This window comes from Rhipicephalus sanguineus, chromosome 8 (assembly GCF_013339695.2).
Source record: "Rhipicephalus sanguineus isolate Rsan-2018 chromosome 8, BIME_Rsan_1.4, whole genome shotgun sequence".
Lineage (NCBI taxonomy): Eukaryota > Metazoa > Arthropoda > Arachnida > Ixodida > Ixodidae > Rhipicephalus > Rhipicephalus sanguineus.
In genome coordinates this window covers 155,424,608-155,444,744 of record NC_051183.1, presented here as the reverse complement: position 1 = coordinate 155,444,744, position 20,137 = coordinate 155,424,608, and the positions used below count along the sequence as shown (strand labels likewise).

The 20,137-nt window shown below is 45.9% G+C and overlaps 1 protein-coding gene across 1 annotated transcript in view; it reads right to left on the bottom strand.

Moving 5' to 3' along the window:
- Positions 1-3,412: 3,412 nt before the first annotated feature.
- The window catches only part of LOC119403609 (uncharacterized), a 58,092-nt gene continuing 41,367 nt past the window's right edge, over positions 3,413-20,137 (bottom strand). Inside the window, exons 3-4 of the mRNA XM_037670532.2 lie at positions 5,992-6,160; positions 3,413-3,507 (exon numbers count right to left, since the gene is read on the bottom strand). Of these exons, the coding sequence (XP_037526460.2) occupies positions 3,413-3,507; positions 5,992-6,160 (264 nt within the window). The remainder of the gene's footprint in view (positions 3,508-5,991; positions 6,161-20,137) is intronic.

The following is a 20,137-nucleotide window of genomic DNA, read 5'->3' as shown; positions in this document are numbered from 1 at the left end:
AAACCGTAAAAGGAAGCAAGAAGCATTTTTCGTGATGCGCGAATGAATTTGAGAAAATGGACTTCAAATGGCTCCAAACTACGACATCTATTTGATATAAGAAGGGGGAGATTTGGATCGAACAATAAGAAAGACGGACAAATCAAGGTTTGAGGGCTGAAATGAAGTTTTGTCGAAGACGTGATCAGTCTTGAAGCCACTGCTTGGTGAAAGTACTTGTACAACTTCCGAAACGACAGGTTCTGCAAGCTACTGCAAAGCTCTATGGCCCTTTGGGCTTTCTGACACCATTATCAGTTAGTTCAAGGATACTACTATAGAAAATTCGGATAGAAAAGTCAGCAATGATTAGGTTGGAAAGATTGGACAGAGGAAATGCATTATACTTCCCACTTGGGCTTATTGATGCAACATAGTGATGGAAACAGGGTATATAGCGACGAGGACGAAGAAAGGCACAAGATAGCGAAACGCAGCGCTGCGTTTGTCCATATTGTGACTTTCTCCATTCTCGTTGTTACCTGCCCTCTTCCCTTCCCTATGAAATAGAGCATCTCGATAACTTGGCTTTTAACAGATGCTGTGACTACGACCGGCCAGCTCAAGTGGTAGCACCAACTGTACTCGTTCTCTCAGATGCAAGTCCAGTGGCGTACAGAGCAAGAGCATACATTGTCACTTAATACTCAGAAGGAAGCAATGGAGCCAATATTAGAGAAGCGAGTTGGGCTATTTGGCGCGTATTGACTACAGAAATAATTAATTAGCGAAAAAAACAACGGACAAGGTAACGTAAAGGTTGATCCCGCATCGGAACACATAACTCCTGTCTGTTGCCTTCACATTTTCCATTGGTTTTTTGCGCTGATTAGTTATGAGTTATGTATGTAGTTAATGGAGTCAGTGTACTCATCGCAAATGGTAGAGTCGCTCCAATCAAAGAGATTACGCTGGCAAGCTTGCAGTTGTTGGTCGCCACGGTATCAGTCCGATTGACCAGTCACATAACTGATAATTTCACCAGGATAGCATGCAATGTAAGATTACCAACTCACTGTGAAATTGTGTCATGCTGGATCAAGTCAAGCAAGACGAAAGATGTGTTTGTTCGTAACCGCGCAGTAGAAATCACGAGAAAGCCCAACGAGGGCCAATGAGGTTGCGTTAAAAAGGATAAAAATCCTGCAGGCTTGATGACAGGGGGAATGCGGATGAAACATTTGTTGAATCGGGAATTATGCTGAAGAGGCCCCACGCGGATCAAGAACGAAAAACAAGGCCCTGATTATGACATCACACTAGAATCTGGCGGTCATGAAAACGAAGAGATTGCGGCAAGCCTAATGCCTAACTACCACAATGAGTCAAGGAAAGATTTGGATCGCACAAAAAAGCATCACGATTCGACGCCTCGGTGATGCGCTACATCGGAAATCTAAGAGAATCGAAAACAGGTTCGCTGACAGGAGAGAGTTGGATAAGGCGGAGTTGGTGCTGATAAAACAGGAGCAGAAGACGTTAGAAAATGCAGCGCCACGAATTATCTGAGACGATCAAAGCGTCGTAAAAGTGCAAGGGAGGCTTCATTGCAGTGATTTAGGCTTTGAACAAAAGCATCCCATTGTTTTGACAAGAGAGAGTCACTTGTCAGAACTGTTGGGACTTCAACCGCATCGAATGCACGGTGGCGTTTCGTTTCATAAGCATTGGCGCATCTAAGGCCGATTTTTTGGAATGTTCATGGCCGAAAACTAGTAACATACGATATAAAAAATGCATCTTGTGTAGGAGATTTGATTCCCAGCCTTATTTTAATTAGTCGTTGCCTAAATCAGAACCAAGCCGAGATCAAAGAAATACTTGGTCAATCATCATAGCAAAATATAAGTGATAATGAATTTTCAAAAAATCAATTGGGTCAATACAAACTTAAACAACTGCTGAACTTCTTTCAGTGTTCTACAGAGGCGACACGTCGTGACGAGACTGCGCGGCATCGAAACAATCGAAATGGCAGTTTATTTTAACATATCGTTTGTCGTCGTCGCCTACCGCACAAGCGAAATCGTCGACGCCTTGTGCCTCAAGAATTATGTGGTCTCCGGGCGTGAACAATGCTGAAAGTGTAAGAAACGGCGCACTCTCTTCCAAGAACGACGCGAGTCTTCCTCTGGAGCAGGTCAATCCATAAATCCCTGAGATTAGCTTGCTTCTCCTGAGGCACTCCCTCATACGCTTGGAATGAAGACATGAAGGCGTCTACAAAGAAAAATACATAAAGCAATCAAGAAACTTTGCTTTGAAATGCTTGAGTGTTGTTTATCGGTGCAGAACAATCAGGCCCATCCAGTGATGGGAACGACATTTCATCGGTATTCATTCCATGATAGTCTCTCTGCTTTCCTAACAAGTATAAACCATGAAGGTACTTCGAAGCGCAAAACACACAAAATACACGAGAAGAACTAGACAAGACGAGCACTCACTTCAAACTAAAGTTCATTACCGGAAATTGACCAGGTTTTTTGGTACACCAAAAGGCAACAGCTATAGGAAAACGCATGCGTGAAAGAACAAACCGACGCTTGGTGAAGAAGTCTCACCTAAACGATAGATAACCGTTACAAAAACAAAATAACAAGAGCTACTTTTCGCTCGTGAGGTTCACAAACAAAGGTGAAACGACTGTGGTGAAAGAAACCCAGATCATGCCAAGCGTGTGCGTGGCTGATCTATTCCCACACACAACATCTGGGGTTTAACGTCCCAAAAGCACGATATGATTATGAGAGACGCCGTAGTGGAAGGCTCCGGAAATTTCGACCACCTGGGGTTCTTTAACGTGCACCTAAATCTAAGTACACGGGCCTCAAACATTTTCGCCTCCATCGAAAATGCAGCCGCTCGTGAGGTTCACAAACAAAGGTGAAACGACTGTGGTGAAAGAAACCCAGATCATGCCAAGCGTGTGCGTGGCTGATCTATTCCCACACACAACATCTGGGGTTTAACGTCCCAAAAGCACGATATGATTATGAGAGACGCCGTAGTGGAAGGCTCCGGAAATTTCGACCACCTGGGGTTCTTTAACGTGCACCTAAATCTAAGTACACGGGCCTCAAACATTTTCGCCTCCATCGAAAATGCAGCCGCCGCGGCCGGGATTCGATCCCGCGACCTTCGGGTCAGCAGTCGAGCGCCATAACCACTAGACCGCCGTGGCGGGGCTATTCCCAGCGCCAAAGACTTAGCGAAATAAGCGACTTCACTGTTTAGTATGCTAATAGACGGCTGGCTGACGCACGTGGGAGCTTTTTTGTGGCTATGGAAAGCTTCGATTACTTCTCTCGTTTGCTTGTTTCGGTGCCGGCAGAGAACGGTGGTTTTGTGGAGTTTGGGAGTGCAGCCCGCACTATCGAGAGTGACGCGCGAGGTGCGAATAGGGGGCACCTTTCAGGGATCTGTGGTGCTCCCTTAGCCTAATATTCAGGCAGCGGCCCATCTGGCCTGCGTAGCAATGACCACATGAAAAAGAAATGAGGTAAACCACGTTGCGCACGCAGGAAACAAATGCAATGCTCTGATTAGTGTTACATGTTGTCTGCCTCGTCAATCCCTTGATACGAAGGCGTTTGTGAACAGCTGGGCATATGGAACTCAGCTTATCCTTGGCATTGAAGACGACGTCGATATTGTATCGGGAGGCCACCTTCTTCCGGGGATGAGAAAGACCGTGTATATACGATATGACGGCAAAGTAAGAACGTATGGCGAACCCAATGTTCCGGCGGAGGAAAGAAAGAAATATGCGGTCATACCGTGTATACACGGTCCGTCTCACCGATGGAAGAAGGTGACCACCCGATACAATGTTGACGTCGTTCTCAATGCCAAGAATAAGCTCAGTTCGATATGCTCAGCGTGTTTTTAAGGACTGCGATTTGCATAAACTTGTAGACAAAGCAAACGGTGTCTTGGAACTGCTGAACATTTGGAGGCTAAGCAATTCGCTAATTACAAAGACCTCAAAAACAAAATCTGTGCTCTTTCAACCAATAAATAAGCCCGTAAACTGCGATTTGTCCTTAATTATTGGCTCAGAATCTATTAAAATTGAACCTCTAGTAAAAATTGGCAGATCCCACGTGTTGTTGGAATCGGTTTCATGCGAAGAAGTCAGCGAGTACTTCGGTGCTGTATTTTATGGCTTTGAGGCAAGCGTTACGAGGCGGATCGACGTGTTCTTGTAAGTGTAGTAGCTGTCTGCACATCGTGGGTTTACCATTCACGTTTGCAACACTGCCGTTTAAAGGGTAACTTATGCTGCGACGTAACAACCGCCCTCACGTTAGCGTACATACGTCAGTATTATCGAAACTAGGTGCAATTTATGGTGCAATCCTGTGAATATCATACGTAACTTTCGTTAATATATTCCTACGGGGGCGAGCAATGCTTCAATATAGCTTGCTGAATCATAGGAATCAAAAGGTAATGTTCATTAGACTGCTATAAAAGCGGAGCCAACTCTGTAACGACAGACGTTAATGTGATATGACACCTGTATCGTAGCAGCACATATGTAGTGTTTATTGCTTTGTTGTAAAATTAGACAGCCAGCACCACAACCACAAATGACGTTGCACCTGACATTACGCCTGCATGGACTGTTTTTCCAAACCGGTTTATAGATCAGGCGTGGCTCTCTTGTAGAATACCTGATTGCCACGCAGAATGCTTGGGTTCGATTCCTGCTGGGATCCTAATTTTTGTTCTTTCCATTCGTGAGGTCAACGCTGCCGACGTCGGTTTTTCTTAACGCTCTCGCATTTAAATTACGAATGTCTGTTCTCACAGTTCCTGGGAAGTTATAAACTGTCATTCGCCTGCGGCACATACCCGTACACCGCAGCCCATTTCAAACGGGTATGTGCCACACGTGTCTGGAGGAAGGGGTTTGACGACAGACGCTGCATGATTTTCACGTTAATTATGTGATGATCCGACAGTCATATTCGCAAAACCATCTTACACTCCTATGCCAATCTTCGTCTACACCATGTTAAGGAGGCGATCATGAGAGCACCCACACGTAGGCGGCTGGATAGATAAATAGATACCTAGGTAAAAACGCTCAACGTGCCAAAGGAAGCTTCGCATTTAATAAACCGTTCGGCATGAACGCGGCACGCACATGTACGACGATGGAGTGGAAAGCTATTCAGCATACATACGTTCAAATGATCAATAATGATTATTTCCATGTTGGTTCAATCATAGGCGAAGCTTTGTGTCGTCAATCCAGCTGTTGTCCAACGGGGAACCCAGAACACCGGCGCTTGCCGCCGTTATTTTGGCCCGCAAAACACCCGTGTACAGCTGAACGGCTGCTTCGTTCGCCTGCTACCTAAGGTCAACTGTGCTGGTGCGATGCCGATTTAATTGCCGGCGGGGAGGGTAGTCAGGGAATCACGGTAGCCAACGCCAATCTAATACATTTCCCAGCCTTGCATTTTTTACCAAACCCAGACTGATCTTACTTTGCGAGGACGGCCAAACAGTTAGCATTCTACGTAGTAATGCTCCATACCACCTGGTCACCCTAGTATACTCAACCCCTTTCAGTCCCAGTGGGAATCCATTCTTTCCAGCACAGCCGTGGACGACCAGCATAGACCTACTGATCGTGTTAGCCAGACTCAGCAGCTAAGGGGGCCCTAGACGGGGAGCTCCACGCTTTAGGGCTTTGTTAAACTGCGCGAGAAGACAGAGACAAGTAAGAAAAACATTCAGAAACACCACGAGCGCAGTTTTCTGAATTTCTGAATGTTTTTCTTACTTGTGTCTTCGTCTTCTCGCGAAGTTTAAGAAAGTTTATCACTATCAACCAACTAGCCTGCCAGAACGTATTACTTTAGGACATCACTGGCAAAAAATGAACAAATTTTTCTGACCAGTACTTGTTTGTTTTGTGTTTCTTATTGAACTCACCGAGGTAGTCTTCCGTGCGACGGAACACCCAGCGGCTGTTGTACCTGTGGTAGGTTAAACAGTGCAGACCAGCCGTAGAAACACTTTCCCTCGTGTGGGCATCTAGTTGAGCGGCTGATCTTGTGGCTGTACCGCTATGTACCACTCCTGGAAACAGTGCTGTAGGGTTCTGAAAAATAAACATGCGCGGTCAAACTATGAGGCCACACCCTTTTGATCTGACGGCGGCTCACTCCACCTAGCCATACCTTATGATGAAGCACTAACCCTACATTGTGAAAGATCAAATTTTACTCCTGCCTTGACTTTAGTACCCAATCGGGGAACCTCCTCTTGGCCATTTCTACCCATTTAAAATCTGTTTTACCTTCATTGTCCCTAAACCCCAACGCTTTAAGAATTCAACCCCTTGTTTCTTGGAGTGCAGAGTAAAGCCTTTACAGCAAAGTATCAGGCGTTCAGTCGTTTTCTCCTCTCTACACGCACCGCAAAATGTTATATTATCTGGTGTATAACTTCCCAAAACCACGATATGATTATAAGAGACGCCGTAGCGGAGGGCTCCGGAAATTTCGACCACCTGGGGTTCGTTAACGTGCACCTAAATCAAAGTACACGGGCCTCATTTTTTCGCCTCCATCCAAAATGCAGCCGCCGCGGCCGGGATTCGATCCCGCGACCTTCGGGTCAGCAGTCGAGCGCTATAACCACTAGACCACCATGGCCGGGCGCACCACAAAGTGTGCCACTCGCTTCGTAGTTGGCTCGGCCGTACTCGGCTTGGTTCGGTACTTCACAATGTTTCCGTCCTGGCTACCTGTCATGGCACTCCAGTTCATGGAAGACATAGCGCTGATAAGGCAGAGACCACAGAAAGAAGACGGGACGTGCGCTACTCACATTTGAATCTTTATTTCGGAAAACATGTTGTACTTATACAGCAATGAAAAAGCAGCAACCATCACCACAAAACCGTATTACAAGCGCAAGCCTGCACCATCCACATATGTGATTTCCTTTGCACTAAGAGCAATCGAGGGCGCACTAACACAATTGGTATTTTCTCTAGCAATCAACCGGGCCTCGAAAATCTCCCGCGTATCCTCATCAAACCTGCTATACAGAACTACACACTCATTGGACAAATTTTCTGTGGCCCCTGCCTTATCAGTGCTATGGCTTCAATGAACGTAACAAACCAACTAGTCTAACAGTCTGTTCTCTTGGGCACTCTAGTGGTTATGGTGCTCGAATGCTGACACGAAGTCGCGAGATCGAATGCCGGCTACGGCGACCATATTTTCGGTGCAGGCGAAAATTCTTGAGCTCGTGTACTTACATTTAAATGCACGTTAAAAAAAGCCGAGGTGGTCGAAATGGGTGTTCCTCTGTGGCGTGCCTCACCATGATATCGAGGTTTTGGAGCACAAAACCCCTACATTAATTATTATTCCTGTCGTAGATTCCAACAACAGATAGCCACCCCGAGAATTCATTTCGTTAATGCATTCTCGGGGTAGCTCCCAGTCTCTCTTAAAGCGAAAGCTGTTATGAGATCATTTCACCGGCCGTTTTTGGCGCCGTAGTTGTCCGCCGCCGCCGCCGCCGCCGCCGCCGGTGTCCGTAACCACTATCGCTCGAAATAAGAAAAAAAAACGAAATAAGAAAAAATTCCAGGATGGAACGAGGTTCGAACCTGGGCCCTCTGCGTGGGAGTCCAGTATTCAACCTCTGAGTCATGCCGGTGCTTGAAACTGCTTTGCAAAAAGGTCCTACACAGGCTTCATGTCGGGAAGGAACCACATTAGCATATGCAATACAGCGTGGTAGAAGAGTAAAATAAGCACCAAGCGTCGCAGAACGCGAATTCTGTAAACAGGCATCACACAATGCGATATGCGCAACGAGTACGTTGTTGAACGCTTCCAACCCATTACAAAGGGCTCTGCCATAATTCTTCATCAGGCACAGCATCAACAAAGTGCGCATAATGTCTTACATGCATTTAGCAGGTACGACGGCTCTCCATAGAATGACAAAAAATGGCACAGTGCCTGCTGCCCTACTTGTAAAGAATTAGAATGATTTATAGCGTAGTGGGTTCCCCGCAAGTGCACTTATATTGGTTTCCAAGGAAGCCCATAAGCGCATGATCCATTTCCTCGGGGTCTCAGTAAAAGTACAATGATTTATAGCGTAGTGGGTTCCTCGCAAGTGCACTTGTATTGGTTGCCAAGGAAGCCCATAAGCGCATCATCCATTTCCTCGGGGTCTCAGTAAAATTACAATGATTTATAGCCTAGTGGGTTCCTCGCAAGTGCACTTGTATTGGTTGCCAAGGAAGCCCATAAGCGCATAGTAATTCATTTCCTCGGGGTCTCAGTAAAGTTCTTCGCCCTCCCCCCGTCTCTCTCCCACGTCAACGTATGTTATACAGCATGACGGGAGAGGGAAATAGCGATCGGGCGTCACCCAATGCAAATTGCATAACTGGTGGGCCGTTTAAAGCTTCCAACCCATTACAAAGGGCTGAGCCATAATTCTTCATCGTCATTAGTCGTCGCGTCAACAAAGGGCACATAATGCCTTGCAGACGTGTAGCTGGTGCCCCGCTTCCCCGCAGAATGACGAATAATGGCTTAGTAGGTGCTTCCCAAGTTCACTAAAATTGTGATTTGTATTAGTGACCTTGTATTTGTATTAGTGTATTAGTGAACTTGTATTAGTAGCCCCAAGGCAGCTTACAACGGGCTCTAGAAACGCCGCTCTTCCAGCTTTCGCTATGACTGTGCTGCGGTTTCAGCGCAGGCCTGGCGTTTTTTCTGTAGTCCTTGTGCGTGTTCACTAGTAATATGGAAGCATTTACCACGTGAGTTATCGTAATCTTTTCTTTAGGAACTTCCTGCTCGAAATTTTTTTACGTTTCCAGTTCCAATTCTGTAGCATCTCTCCGTTTCCTTCACCTTTTTTTAACCGGTGATACTGCTTCGCTTGGTCTCCTGCTGTTATCTAAGTATTTGTTTGACAATTTCCTGGTTCGCTTCCTCCATTCTGTATCGACCTTTATCACGTACAAGTAGCTGAAAACTTTCCTGGGCCAGCGCTCCTACTCAATCTCTCTCAATAGCTTCTCAACTTTTATCTTGCTGCTTGCTTCCCAGTTCTCGAATGATGTCCTTCGCACGTCGCCTCGCACGCCCTGATTTGGTGCATTTCCGTGAGCTCCCAAAGCAAGCCTACGTACGCCGCGCTGCTTAATTTCCAACCTTGCTCGTACGTCTGATCTCATGCACAAAACCGGATTGCCGAACGTCACACCAGGAACTATTACCTCTTTCCAAATCCCTCTCGCCACCCCGTACCTATTTTAATTTCACAGTGCCATATTTATTATTACAGCTGCATTGCTGTTACATTTAGCTCTTACGTAGGTACTGAGTCCCATTGATCCACACGCCAAGATATTTGCATTCTAGGAGCAGCAGCCACGAGCGCGACTGGTAGAAGAGAACGATGGACACGGGCATGCTCGCGGCTCGCGCTCTCCGGCCGCTGACAGTCGGTCGCGGCAGCGCCTTGGAATGATAAAGACGTGTTGCTCGGCGTCTCGGCTCCGTCTATGGAAAGTTGTGGGCGGCGGCTAGCCCAGAAGCCTACATCTGGAGCCCAACGGGAGGCTCGAACCCGCGGCTCTGATATCAATTGTCTCATGCTCTACCGGTTGATCCACTACCTTCAGCATGAGCTGCAGCCAGCATCCAGTGCTTAACGTCTTTATTATCATTAAAAATCTCGAATGCCAATTTTTCGAAGTGCCTTGCCATCAATGACCCTTTTAAAATAAGAAATTTCGATGAGGTTGTAGAGTTCTTTCGCAGCACATCTTTTTTCTGTCGATGTGACTGATCTTTTTTATTCAGTTCCACATTATGATCTCATTGCTGCTGTTGAGCTATGCATTGAAACAAGCGTGAGGCTAATTTTGTTGCTTGTGCTGAAATGTCGGTAACTACTTTTATGTATGTACCGGAAGCCTACCTCAAGAGTACGTTCGTCACTTTTGAAGGAAACATTTACTTGCAAGAGAAAGACATTTGCATTGGGTCAAGTGTAGCACCTATTTTACGTGACCTCTTTTTATCCCTTATTGACCAGGCACAACAATGTGTTTCTAACTCATCACATCCTTTTACAGCGAAAGCTGCTATGAGATCATTTCACCGGCCGTTTTTGGCGCCGTAGTTGTCCGCCGCCGCCGCCGCCGGTGTCCGTAACCAGTATCGCTCGAAATAAGAAAAAGAAAAACGAAATAAGAAAAAAATTCCAGGATGGAACGAGGTTCGAACCTGGGCCCTCTGCGTGGGAGTCCAGTATTCAACCTCTGAGCCATGCCGGTGCTTGAAAACTGCTTTGCAAAAAGGTCCTACACAGGCTTCATGTCGGGAAGAAACCACATTAGCATATGCAATACAGCGTGGTAGAAGAGTAAAATAAGCACCAAGCGTCGCACAACGCGAATTCTGTAAACGGGCGTCACACAATGCGACTTGCGCAACGAGTAGGTTGATGAATGCTTCCAACCCCTTACAAAAACCTCTGCCATAATTCTTCGTTGTCATCAGGCACAGCATCAACAAAGTGCCCATAATGCCTTACATGCGTTTAGCAGGTACCACGGCTCTCCGTAGAATGACGAAAAATGGCACAGTGCCTGCTGCCCTACTTCTCAAAAATTAGAATGATTTATAGCGTAGTGGGTTCCTTGCAAGTGCACTTGAATTGGTTGCCAAGGAAGCCCATAAGCGCATGATCCATTTCCTCTGGGTCTCAGTAAAATTACAATGATTTAGAGCGTAGTGGGTTCCTCGCAAGTGCACTTGTATTGGTTGCAAAGGAAGCCCATAAGCGCATGATCCATTTCCTCGGGGTCTCAGTAAAATTACAATGATTTATAGCATAGTGGGTTCCTCGCAAGTACACTTGTATTGGTTGCCAAGGAAGCCCATAAGCGCATGATCCATTTCCTCGGCGTCTCAGCAAAGTTCTTCGCTCCCCCCCCCCCCCCTGTATCTCTCCCACGTCAACCTATGTTATACACAAAAATTTGGAGGCACAAAGGAACAAAGACAAGAAATGACAGGACTGGTGCCAAACTAACAACTGTTTTATTGCAAAGAACATTGCATTCCAGGTAGCTTCACGCGCATGCGCGAATCACATTGACCATCACAGTAACAGAATGACAACCTAATTTGAGTTATCAAAACTTGTCTAAAAAGTGCAATTCGTTGCGATATAAGTTCAAGGAAGGCACACTAACACATTGCGCACCCTTCTTATTTATGCAAAAAGCCTCCAACAATTCTCTGGCCACCTGGTTTCGACTTTTTCCAAGCACCCTGGTTTCAAAAAACCGGGGCGCGCATGCGCAGGACTTGCAGTGCGAAGGCAAGCGTAAACCAGATACATTGTTAAGGGAGGCTTCATGTTCTATTAATCGGATATTTAAACATCGACCAGTGTGGCCGATGTATGTCCTACCACAGCTGAGGGGTATTTCGTAAACCACCCCAACTACGCATGGGCAATACGGTTTTACATGCTGTATGTCACAGGCGGCCTTATTGTTTTTCTCAGACACACGGGCGCATAGCCGCGAGAGCTTGTTAGGGGCGGAAAACACCACGGGAACATCGTGTGTTAGTGTGCCTTCCTTGAACTTATATCGCAACGAATTGCACTTTTTAGACAAGTTTTGATAACTCAAATTAGGTTGTCATTCTGTTACTGTGATTGTCAATGTGACCCGCGCATGCGCGTGAAGCTACCTGGAATGCAATGTTCTTTCCAATAAAACAGTTGTTAGTTTGGCACCAGTCCTGTCATTTCTTGTCCTTGTCCCTTTGTGCCTCCAAATTTTTGTCAGACCATGCACCAACTAGCCCAAGAACGCGTTTTAGTCTATGTTATACAGCATGACGGGAGAGGGAAATAGCGACCGGGCGTCACCCAATGCAAACGGTGGGCCGTTTAAAGCTTCCAATCATTACAAAGGGCTGAGCCATAATTCTTCATCGTCATCAGTCGTCGCGTCAACAAAGTGCACATAATGCCTAGTGCATCAAAGTGCACATAACGTGTAGCTGGTGCCTCCGTTTCTCCGCAGAATGACGAATAATGGCTTAGTAGGTTCTTCCCAACTTCACAAAAATTGTGATTTATGGCGTAGTGGGTACCTTTCTAGTGTACTTGTATTGTAGCCCCAAGAGAGCTTACAACGGGCTCAAGAAACGCCGCTCTTCCAGCTTTCGCTGTGACTGTGCTGCGGTTTCAGCGCAGGCCTGGCGTTTTTTATGTTTTCGGATATGTTGACGATGTTTTAATTGTTTTAGACAAGACGTGTCCAGTTGCTTGCCATGCAATGGTGGACTTCATTTTAAATGCCTTTAACACAAATACCAAAGCGTTAACCATCACTCATGAGCTTCCAACCGCCAATGCTTTGCAGTTTTTAGACATTAACCTGGCCGTGAAAAGCGATCATGTTTGCTGTGCTCACATGCCTCGCAGTAAAAAAGAGCTTTTGCCATTTCAATCCGCGCATTCTAAGACTGTAAAACGTGGTTTTGCTCAGCATTGCCTTCAATCCGCACTTCGCAGATCGTGTCCACAGATGATGCAGAGCCTGTGTAATCAGATTGGCAGACTCGAAAAGGCTGGCTTTCCACGGGCGGTCTTGCATGCCGTTGCCGAACCTCTGCTACGGAAGCTGAACTTAAGCACTCAGGAAGAGCACTCGACAGAACGGGAGCGTGCCAAACCGCAGGTGGTGCCGTACTTGCACAAGTTGAGCAACAACCTCAAGAAGGTGGCCGGTTGGTTCGCAATCGCTGTTGTATTTTCCGCTCCGAATAAATTGGCGCACTTGTGCCGACCAATCTCTCGTGCTAAGCACCAAGGGTGCCAAAAGAGGCACGTGAAACCTTTCAGGCGTTGTGCCGAAGGTGTTGTATATGAAATTCCCCTGACCGATGTAGGTCTTGACCTACATCGGTCAAACGCGCCAGTGCATAAACGACCGCCTCAGGGAGCATACGAACAGCATTAGTAAGAGCGATGGTGCGCACCTTCCCGCGCATGTGATGTCATGCTCTTGTGTGCCACTGGCACACACGAGCAGATGCAAGGTCTGAATATAGATGTATGACGTCCATTTAGTGCGTCCGCTACCAGGAAAGCCTCCATGGTAGCTCCGTCGCAGGTCGCAGGTACGAATCGCGTTCAGGATGACTGGTTGTCAGTCAGTGTATAAGTGCATCATCTTTTTTACGAAACTAATCGAGTTGTGGCCTAACAGTTGCTTGTTAGCTTTTTCTGCATGTATAATTCTTGCTATATACCATTCTACCTTTAAGCAGGAGCGGATTCCTACATTATATAGAGTGTGTTCAGTCGAATCATTTTTGTGTGACAAAAAATGGCATGTAAATGTTATTCCACAGTCAAGCTGCCAGAACGTAGCTGTCAGACAGAGCTGGGCAGTATCGAAGATACATGTATCTTAGATACTATCTTAAATACTGTATGGGTATCTTGTATCTGTATCGCGATACATCTCACAAAACGAGAATCTGTATCTGTATTTCCGACAGATTCAAGAATGTATCCTGTATTTTAACATACAGGATACTGCTACACAAACACCACCGTGCGAAACAATAAATAAACGTCCGCTGAACTCCGCTTTTTAAGATGATACTGCTGCCACTAAGCCGCCTCGATTAAACTAATGACAGCGACATTTTCTTACCTTTCCGCCAGAGTGCTCGAGCGAGCACAGGCGATTAGGTCTACGCGCTCCCATTGGTGGAGCAGTCACGTGACGGCGCTCGCGATCTCGACAAAAACAAGCCCGCGAACGTGTACGCCCAGCCGACCTTTTGGTTCCTCGATATTTTTTTCTTTGTGTTTGTGTCAGTGCCATGAAACTTGTACGTAGCCACCATACTGTGGTACTCCAATGCGTGCGGCGTCTTTCGCTCAAATTCTGATGCCACTATAGTGTCGTAATAGAAGTTTGTCTTGCGTGGTACTTCGTTGCAGTGACAAGAATGCAAGAACGGGGTTGATTTGCGTCTCGCCGCTTTCACACATCAGTGATATGAAAGATGTCGTGGATGTAAGCCTGACTTACACACGATGACATTGACATATATGCAAATGACATTCTAACAATCGTCGCACCACCGGTCCGATGCTAGATGCAATAGAAGAATCATTTACATAACAGAAGATATTTTGAGCGCACTGTATCTTTGTTGTCCCTGCTAAATTATTCAATAAGTATTTTAATGAAAATTTTATTGATAGCACAAGTGCTCTCTCTGCTGTCCTCCGTTTTCAACCCGTACATTACCTAGGCCTCCGTATAGTTTCCGCCTGTCTGTGCACTGTAATATGCCCTTTGTTACCTTCTGCTAAAATCGGTTCCTTGCGTTATTTTTATTTTTAACCGCCTGCGTCATTGCAACTATTTACATATTTACATTCAATGTGTGTTTACTGTTATGTCGACGCGACGTAGACGACAAAGTTAAAATAATCTGAGCGTGCCTAGATTATGCAGTAACAAAAATTCTGTGTGGGATTTAGTAAAATAGCGAAATTCAGTTTGCATTATAATAACGGAAAATATAACAAAACTTTTAAAGGTGTTACGAAGGGGATTTTAAAAACGTAATACCAAGTGCTCCGTTTTTCTCATGAGCGTCCCCACGACCTCTTTTATGCCATTTTACATAGGCACTAAGTTTTCTATTGTCTGGCCTTAATTACGTCATGCTCATAGCTTTTAGGGGTGCCGCCTGCATCGTGTTTATATAAAGCGTTTCACGTAACTGAAACCAAATATTTACAAAGAAGTGCTTAACCTCAACTGAACAAAACCACCGTCATGGTTTACCGTCATGTGGCTATCGTTAGGGTATTTTATACTGCGCTTAATTTGTTAAGTAAGAAAGATGAATTATTCTACATTTCTGATATTTCCTTTAGCGCGAAGAGCGTTTCGTTGTATAGCGCATTCCAAAATGACCGATCCAATTTTCTGTAGAAACGTAAATGCTTTTTTTCCGGTCTGTAAACAAAGCCGGATAAATATGATCACGTTACTGCTCTCGTACGCTACCGTACTGCAGCGCTCTCAAACGTCCTTCGAGCGCAACAACCGGCGCGTGGACCGTGGCAAAATGAGCGGCCGCTGCTCTAGGTGTCAGCTCCACAGTGCGCCAACATTTCTGACGGCCGCACACGGCAAACAAATGCCATCGTTCCTGAGGAGCGATAGGCCACGGTCCGTGCGCCGGTTGTTTCGCTCGAAGCGCGTCTGAGAGCTCTGCAGTACGGTAGCGCATGAGCGCAGTTACATGAGTTTAGTTCATATTTCGCAACCATTCTTTAAAAGCAGGAAAATATTCACCATGCAGCGTGTGCGTCGCCAACAGGATCGGTCGTGTTTAAATGCACTCTACGACGCGACGAAGTGCACTTCGCCCTGAAGTGAATAACAATTTTGCGTAAGTGACTTATGTTAATTAAGCAGCTAAGCGCAATATAATAAAATACCATAACCGGTGTCACATGACGGTAGACTATATGCCATTGGTTGCATTCAATCGTGGTTAACTACTTGTTTTTTAAATATTTGGTTATACTTACGTTAACACCCTGCATACTTATTCGCTGAGATTGTTTAATACGAAACCACCTTACTATTTCAGATAGATATACCGTATTTATTCAAATCTAGGCCGGCCCCGATTGTAAGCCGACACCCGAAGTTCACAATGTCAGAAAAAAAACTTAATCATTGTACAAGAATCTAAGCCAACACCTCCCCCCCCCCCCCCACACACACACATACACACTTTCGCACATCGTTTTTTCGAAAGAAACATCGGCTTAGATTCGAATAAATGCGGCACTCGTCTTCCTTTTTCAAGTCACCGTTAAGTTTTTTTTTTTTTTTTTTACTGTTACAAACCTGCAGAGAAGCCGAGCTAGAAGGGGCTATAGAGTGAATAGCAGTGATGTCCTGCGACGCTTTGTAGCGCTGCAGTACATATGCGATGTTTCTTGTTGGCAAAAGTCCTCTCGGAGAAGAAACGGTAAAAGATTGTACGTTAGTGAACATGTTGATACTGAACGCTTCACGCCAACAGATAAGCAGGATATGAAAAATTATTGCAATTTTATGTCCTCAATGAATTTTTGAGAGCTGACTGTGTAGTTATCGTCTTCACACGATGCGTCACAAAAAATATCGCTATGAGCGTTGTAACTGCTCTACACCTGTTGGGTGATGCGGTATTACGAAAACTGTAATTACCTTACGGACAACCTAAGAGTGCACAGTGGTTCAGAGGCTTCTTGAGGACGTTCTTGCAAATAAATGGCAACCCGCTAGCTGGCTGACAGGTAGTGCAGCGACACCCATAAATTACAAAAGTGTCTAGGAAAAACCACTGACAGCGCAGCGTATTTAAGCAGCAATAAGTTGTTTTGATATTAAATTAGTATGTTGTCGGCCATACAGAACTTTCGGGATACAAATAGATATTTCACTTAAATTAAACAAAGTTGCCCGCAGTTAAGATGTGTTCAAGTACCCAAACACTTTTGTACATAGGGCTTTGCTGCTTGATTGTATATATCTATAATGCCAAAGTTGCAAATGTAGAGAAGTATAGTAAGACAAAATTGGGAAGTATCGTATCGGATACATTAATTCTGGAAGTATCTTGTATTTGTATTTCAAATATTTTTTGCCCGAGTATCTTGTATCGTATCGCGATACAAATACAAAGTAGTTTGTCCAGCCCTGCTGTCAGCACACTCATCAACGCTCCCGTGAAAGAGCTTGGTCATGTAGGGTAAACGAAGAAACGAAGGTGTGTATAGGATGTTTCGTGTTCTCTATATCGAAACCCATCTCAATCTGATCACTTATAATGACATCGCACTATTACTCGTGCGGCTACTGCTCGTACAAGAATAGTGACTGCTTCTATGCCTTCTTTACAAAGTTCGAACGCTTAACGAAGACAAACAAGGAAGAAAGCAGAGTGAAGAACGCTAGCATCAAACAGCTCTGGTGTATATTCATGCAGAGGGGATAGGTCCAGAGGCCAAGCATTAACGGACGCGAAAACACGTACTGTTCGCGAAAACAAAAAAAGCCTGTCATAATGAAAATGAAGATCTCTCTCCACGCTGGTCCTACTCTTTTAAGCACATTGATCATTTGTATAACAGTGAATTGCAGGGTTTACTGAAACAAAGTTGTTCATGTGATTCGAGCATGGTATCAATACCTAAGACCTACTATTTGCTTCATGATAGATAATGACTCTCGCATATAGACTCTCGAACGTATGTGTTGAATCGCTTGGCGATAAATCAAAGGATTGATGCGATATACCGATTGGAACATTCGAGTCAGATATACAGGTATTGATCACACATGCGGAAAAAAAATAGCGAAACATAGACAAGCCATTTTTACAAGACACGTTCAGTATTCAACGCTTAAAATATTCAACGCACTTGCCGTATCGGGAAAATGGCGACAGGCGCCGCTTGGCGTGTGCGTGCCTGACGTACTCCTTTTCTCTATTTATTTTTTAACACGAAAATGTTTTATGGCGGGGTTCACCAACCCTACAGTGACGTATCTTTTATAACGTCAAAAAAATGCACACGATCAGATGGCAAAGTAAAACTTGAAGACAAAACGTTTCATCAACGGGAGTCGAACCCACGACCTCTTCGTCCGCGACAACAGAGGCCGGGTACGCTATCCACTGAGCCACGGTCACACACTCTGAAGGCGTTACAAACATGCCTTTTATATCTCACACTTTCCTCTCGCAGTGCTCTTGGTCGGCGGGGTGGTGGCGGCGTCTGGGTGCGGTAAAGTGAAGTAATGCATCATGACCGTGTCGTGCCCGATTAGCCCCTGCAACGCGTCGTTGCTACGCGTCCGTCCCATCCGGCCCGTTTCGAATAACAGAAGTGCAATTTTGTCAACGCCTCAACACACCGCGAGGTCGCTACTTTAGGCCAAGCCTCGGTCTTGCTCATAGCATCAATCCATATTAAAGATAGCTTTGCGACGCACGCCTGCCTCGCCTTGCTGTAACACTGCGTTCCCCGCTTACGCTCGCCCTGAGAAAAATTGCGGCCGAGACGGTAGACAAGACCCGCGTGGCGTTCCCCTCTAGTCTCGCTGCGGCGTTCAATAACTCTTTAAATGGTCCCTGAAACGGTTTTTAAAGACAATAGTCTTTCTTGGAGAACTTAAACGCAGAAATTTTGGTCTGTCTGTCTGTCTGTCATACGTTTCAGCCACCCGGCCAAAGTTGAACCACTTGCTTACCGCCCTACCATCTTGAACTGGTGCGGATGTTCATACTTGTGAACGTTGTCGACCAAAAAATAAATATTACGCATATCTGAGGCGCAACATCACTAGGTAAGTATTAGGTGGTGTGTTCCTTTAATAGAAAATACATAGATACGTAATTCTAAAGACACTGGTTTCTTAAGCTGCGCTGAAAATGCGGATCGCTTAAAATGCCATGCTATGCGCGCTGACGAACGCCCTCTGCCATGGAGGAAGGAAACCCTCTGCACAAGCTCATGTTTCCCGACGTATTGCCAGATGGCGTCCATATCTCACGCAGCGCCTCCTCTATCCTCTTTTGACGGCATTTGCAGGGGAGCACGCAGATACGCGGCCAATTTTTTGACATTTCGTTTTTGCTAAGACCATTACTGGAGCAAATCATTGGTACCATAATTCAGTTGAAACACCCTTCAATAAGGAAGCTCCGTATAACAAACAGCTTCCCTCCCCCTCGACTCCGCCTTTCACCCTCAACTTTTCTTTCGAGCGCTCGATGCTAAGCTCCGCCTTCAAGAGGGTCTACGTCACAATGTGACGTGCGTGAACGCTTGCGTGGCGTCGCGTCTACTTCCGGTAAGACGAAGCCAGCGCAGTAGCCACCGGTGGGTCAGGCGCTGTCCGCTGGCTCGACTGATCGTACGTCTCCTGCGAGCGCCATCCGAGCAGCGAGTCTTTTGTTTCACGGCAGTTCAGACAGTTGCTCAGAATGAACCCGGCCTCGAAGAGCGCTTGCGCCGAATGAGCCAAGAAATGGATTTCGACGGATACAGTGACACGCCATATCGCGATCCGGCGCTTCGTGCTGAGGGTGGCAGCAGTAATCCGCCTGATCCGCCACTACCAGACTCGCTGGGCCGTATTATATCAACGTCGTCCCACACGAGTTGCGCTATTGGGGGGTTATATTTGAGCTCAATATATACGACACCGCATACCGCACACTAGAACCGAAGATTTCCAGCTGGCCCTACGACGTACACACTTGTGCAGAGGTTTCAAATGCATTGTTTTCAATTCACATGCACCATGTCATTTTTTAATCAGTGATGGAGATCGAAAAGCGGTGAGGGGCATTCTGCGTTTATATAATTATTACGAAACTGGCGACAATACATTGAAGAGACGGAGTAGTTATAGTTATAATTAACGAGATTACGTGGTTTTTTGTGAGTACCCATGTGCAAACCGCGCACTATGCACAGACAGCACACGATCTGGCTCGATTGTGAACTTAGCTTTCCACCGGGAAGGAACAAAGACGGCAGTGCGTCGGCTTTGAGGGGATACCTCTTCAGACCGAGGCCGAATCGCTGCATAAACACGGAACTGAGCTCGTAGTCTCCCGGCCTAATGTGGCGATCGCAAACGCGTATATCCTGCCGTCGATCCGATACAGAGTCCGATGAGCTGCAGCCACTCGGTGCGCCTGCTGCCTTCGAAAGGCACACGGTATCGTATTTTCACTTGTCGCCAATCGCTGGATTTGCAGCCCACAGCGCAGCAAGGACAATTCATTATGTCAGACAAAAACCTCGCGATACACACTGGTCGCGCAGCTCAGGTCAACATGGAGCACTTGGTACCACATGCAGTCCACGTTCGCTGTGCGCCGGAAGTCCTGAAGTGTAGTTGTAAAGTGCGATCATGTTCGGTTTATCAGTTATTGATTTTTAACCAAAA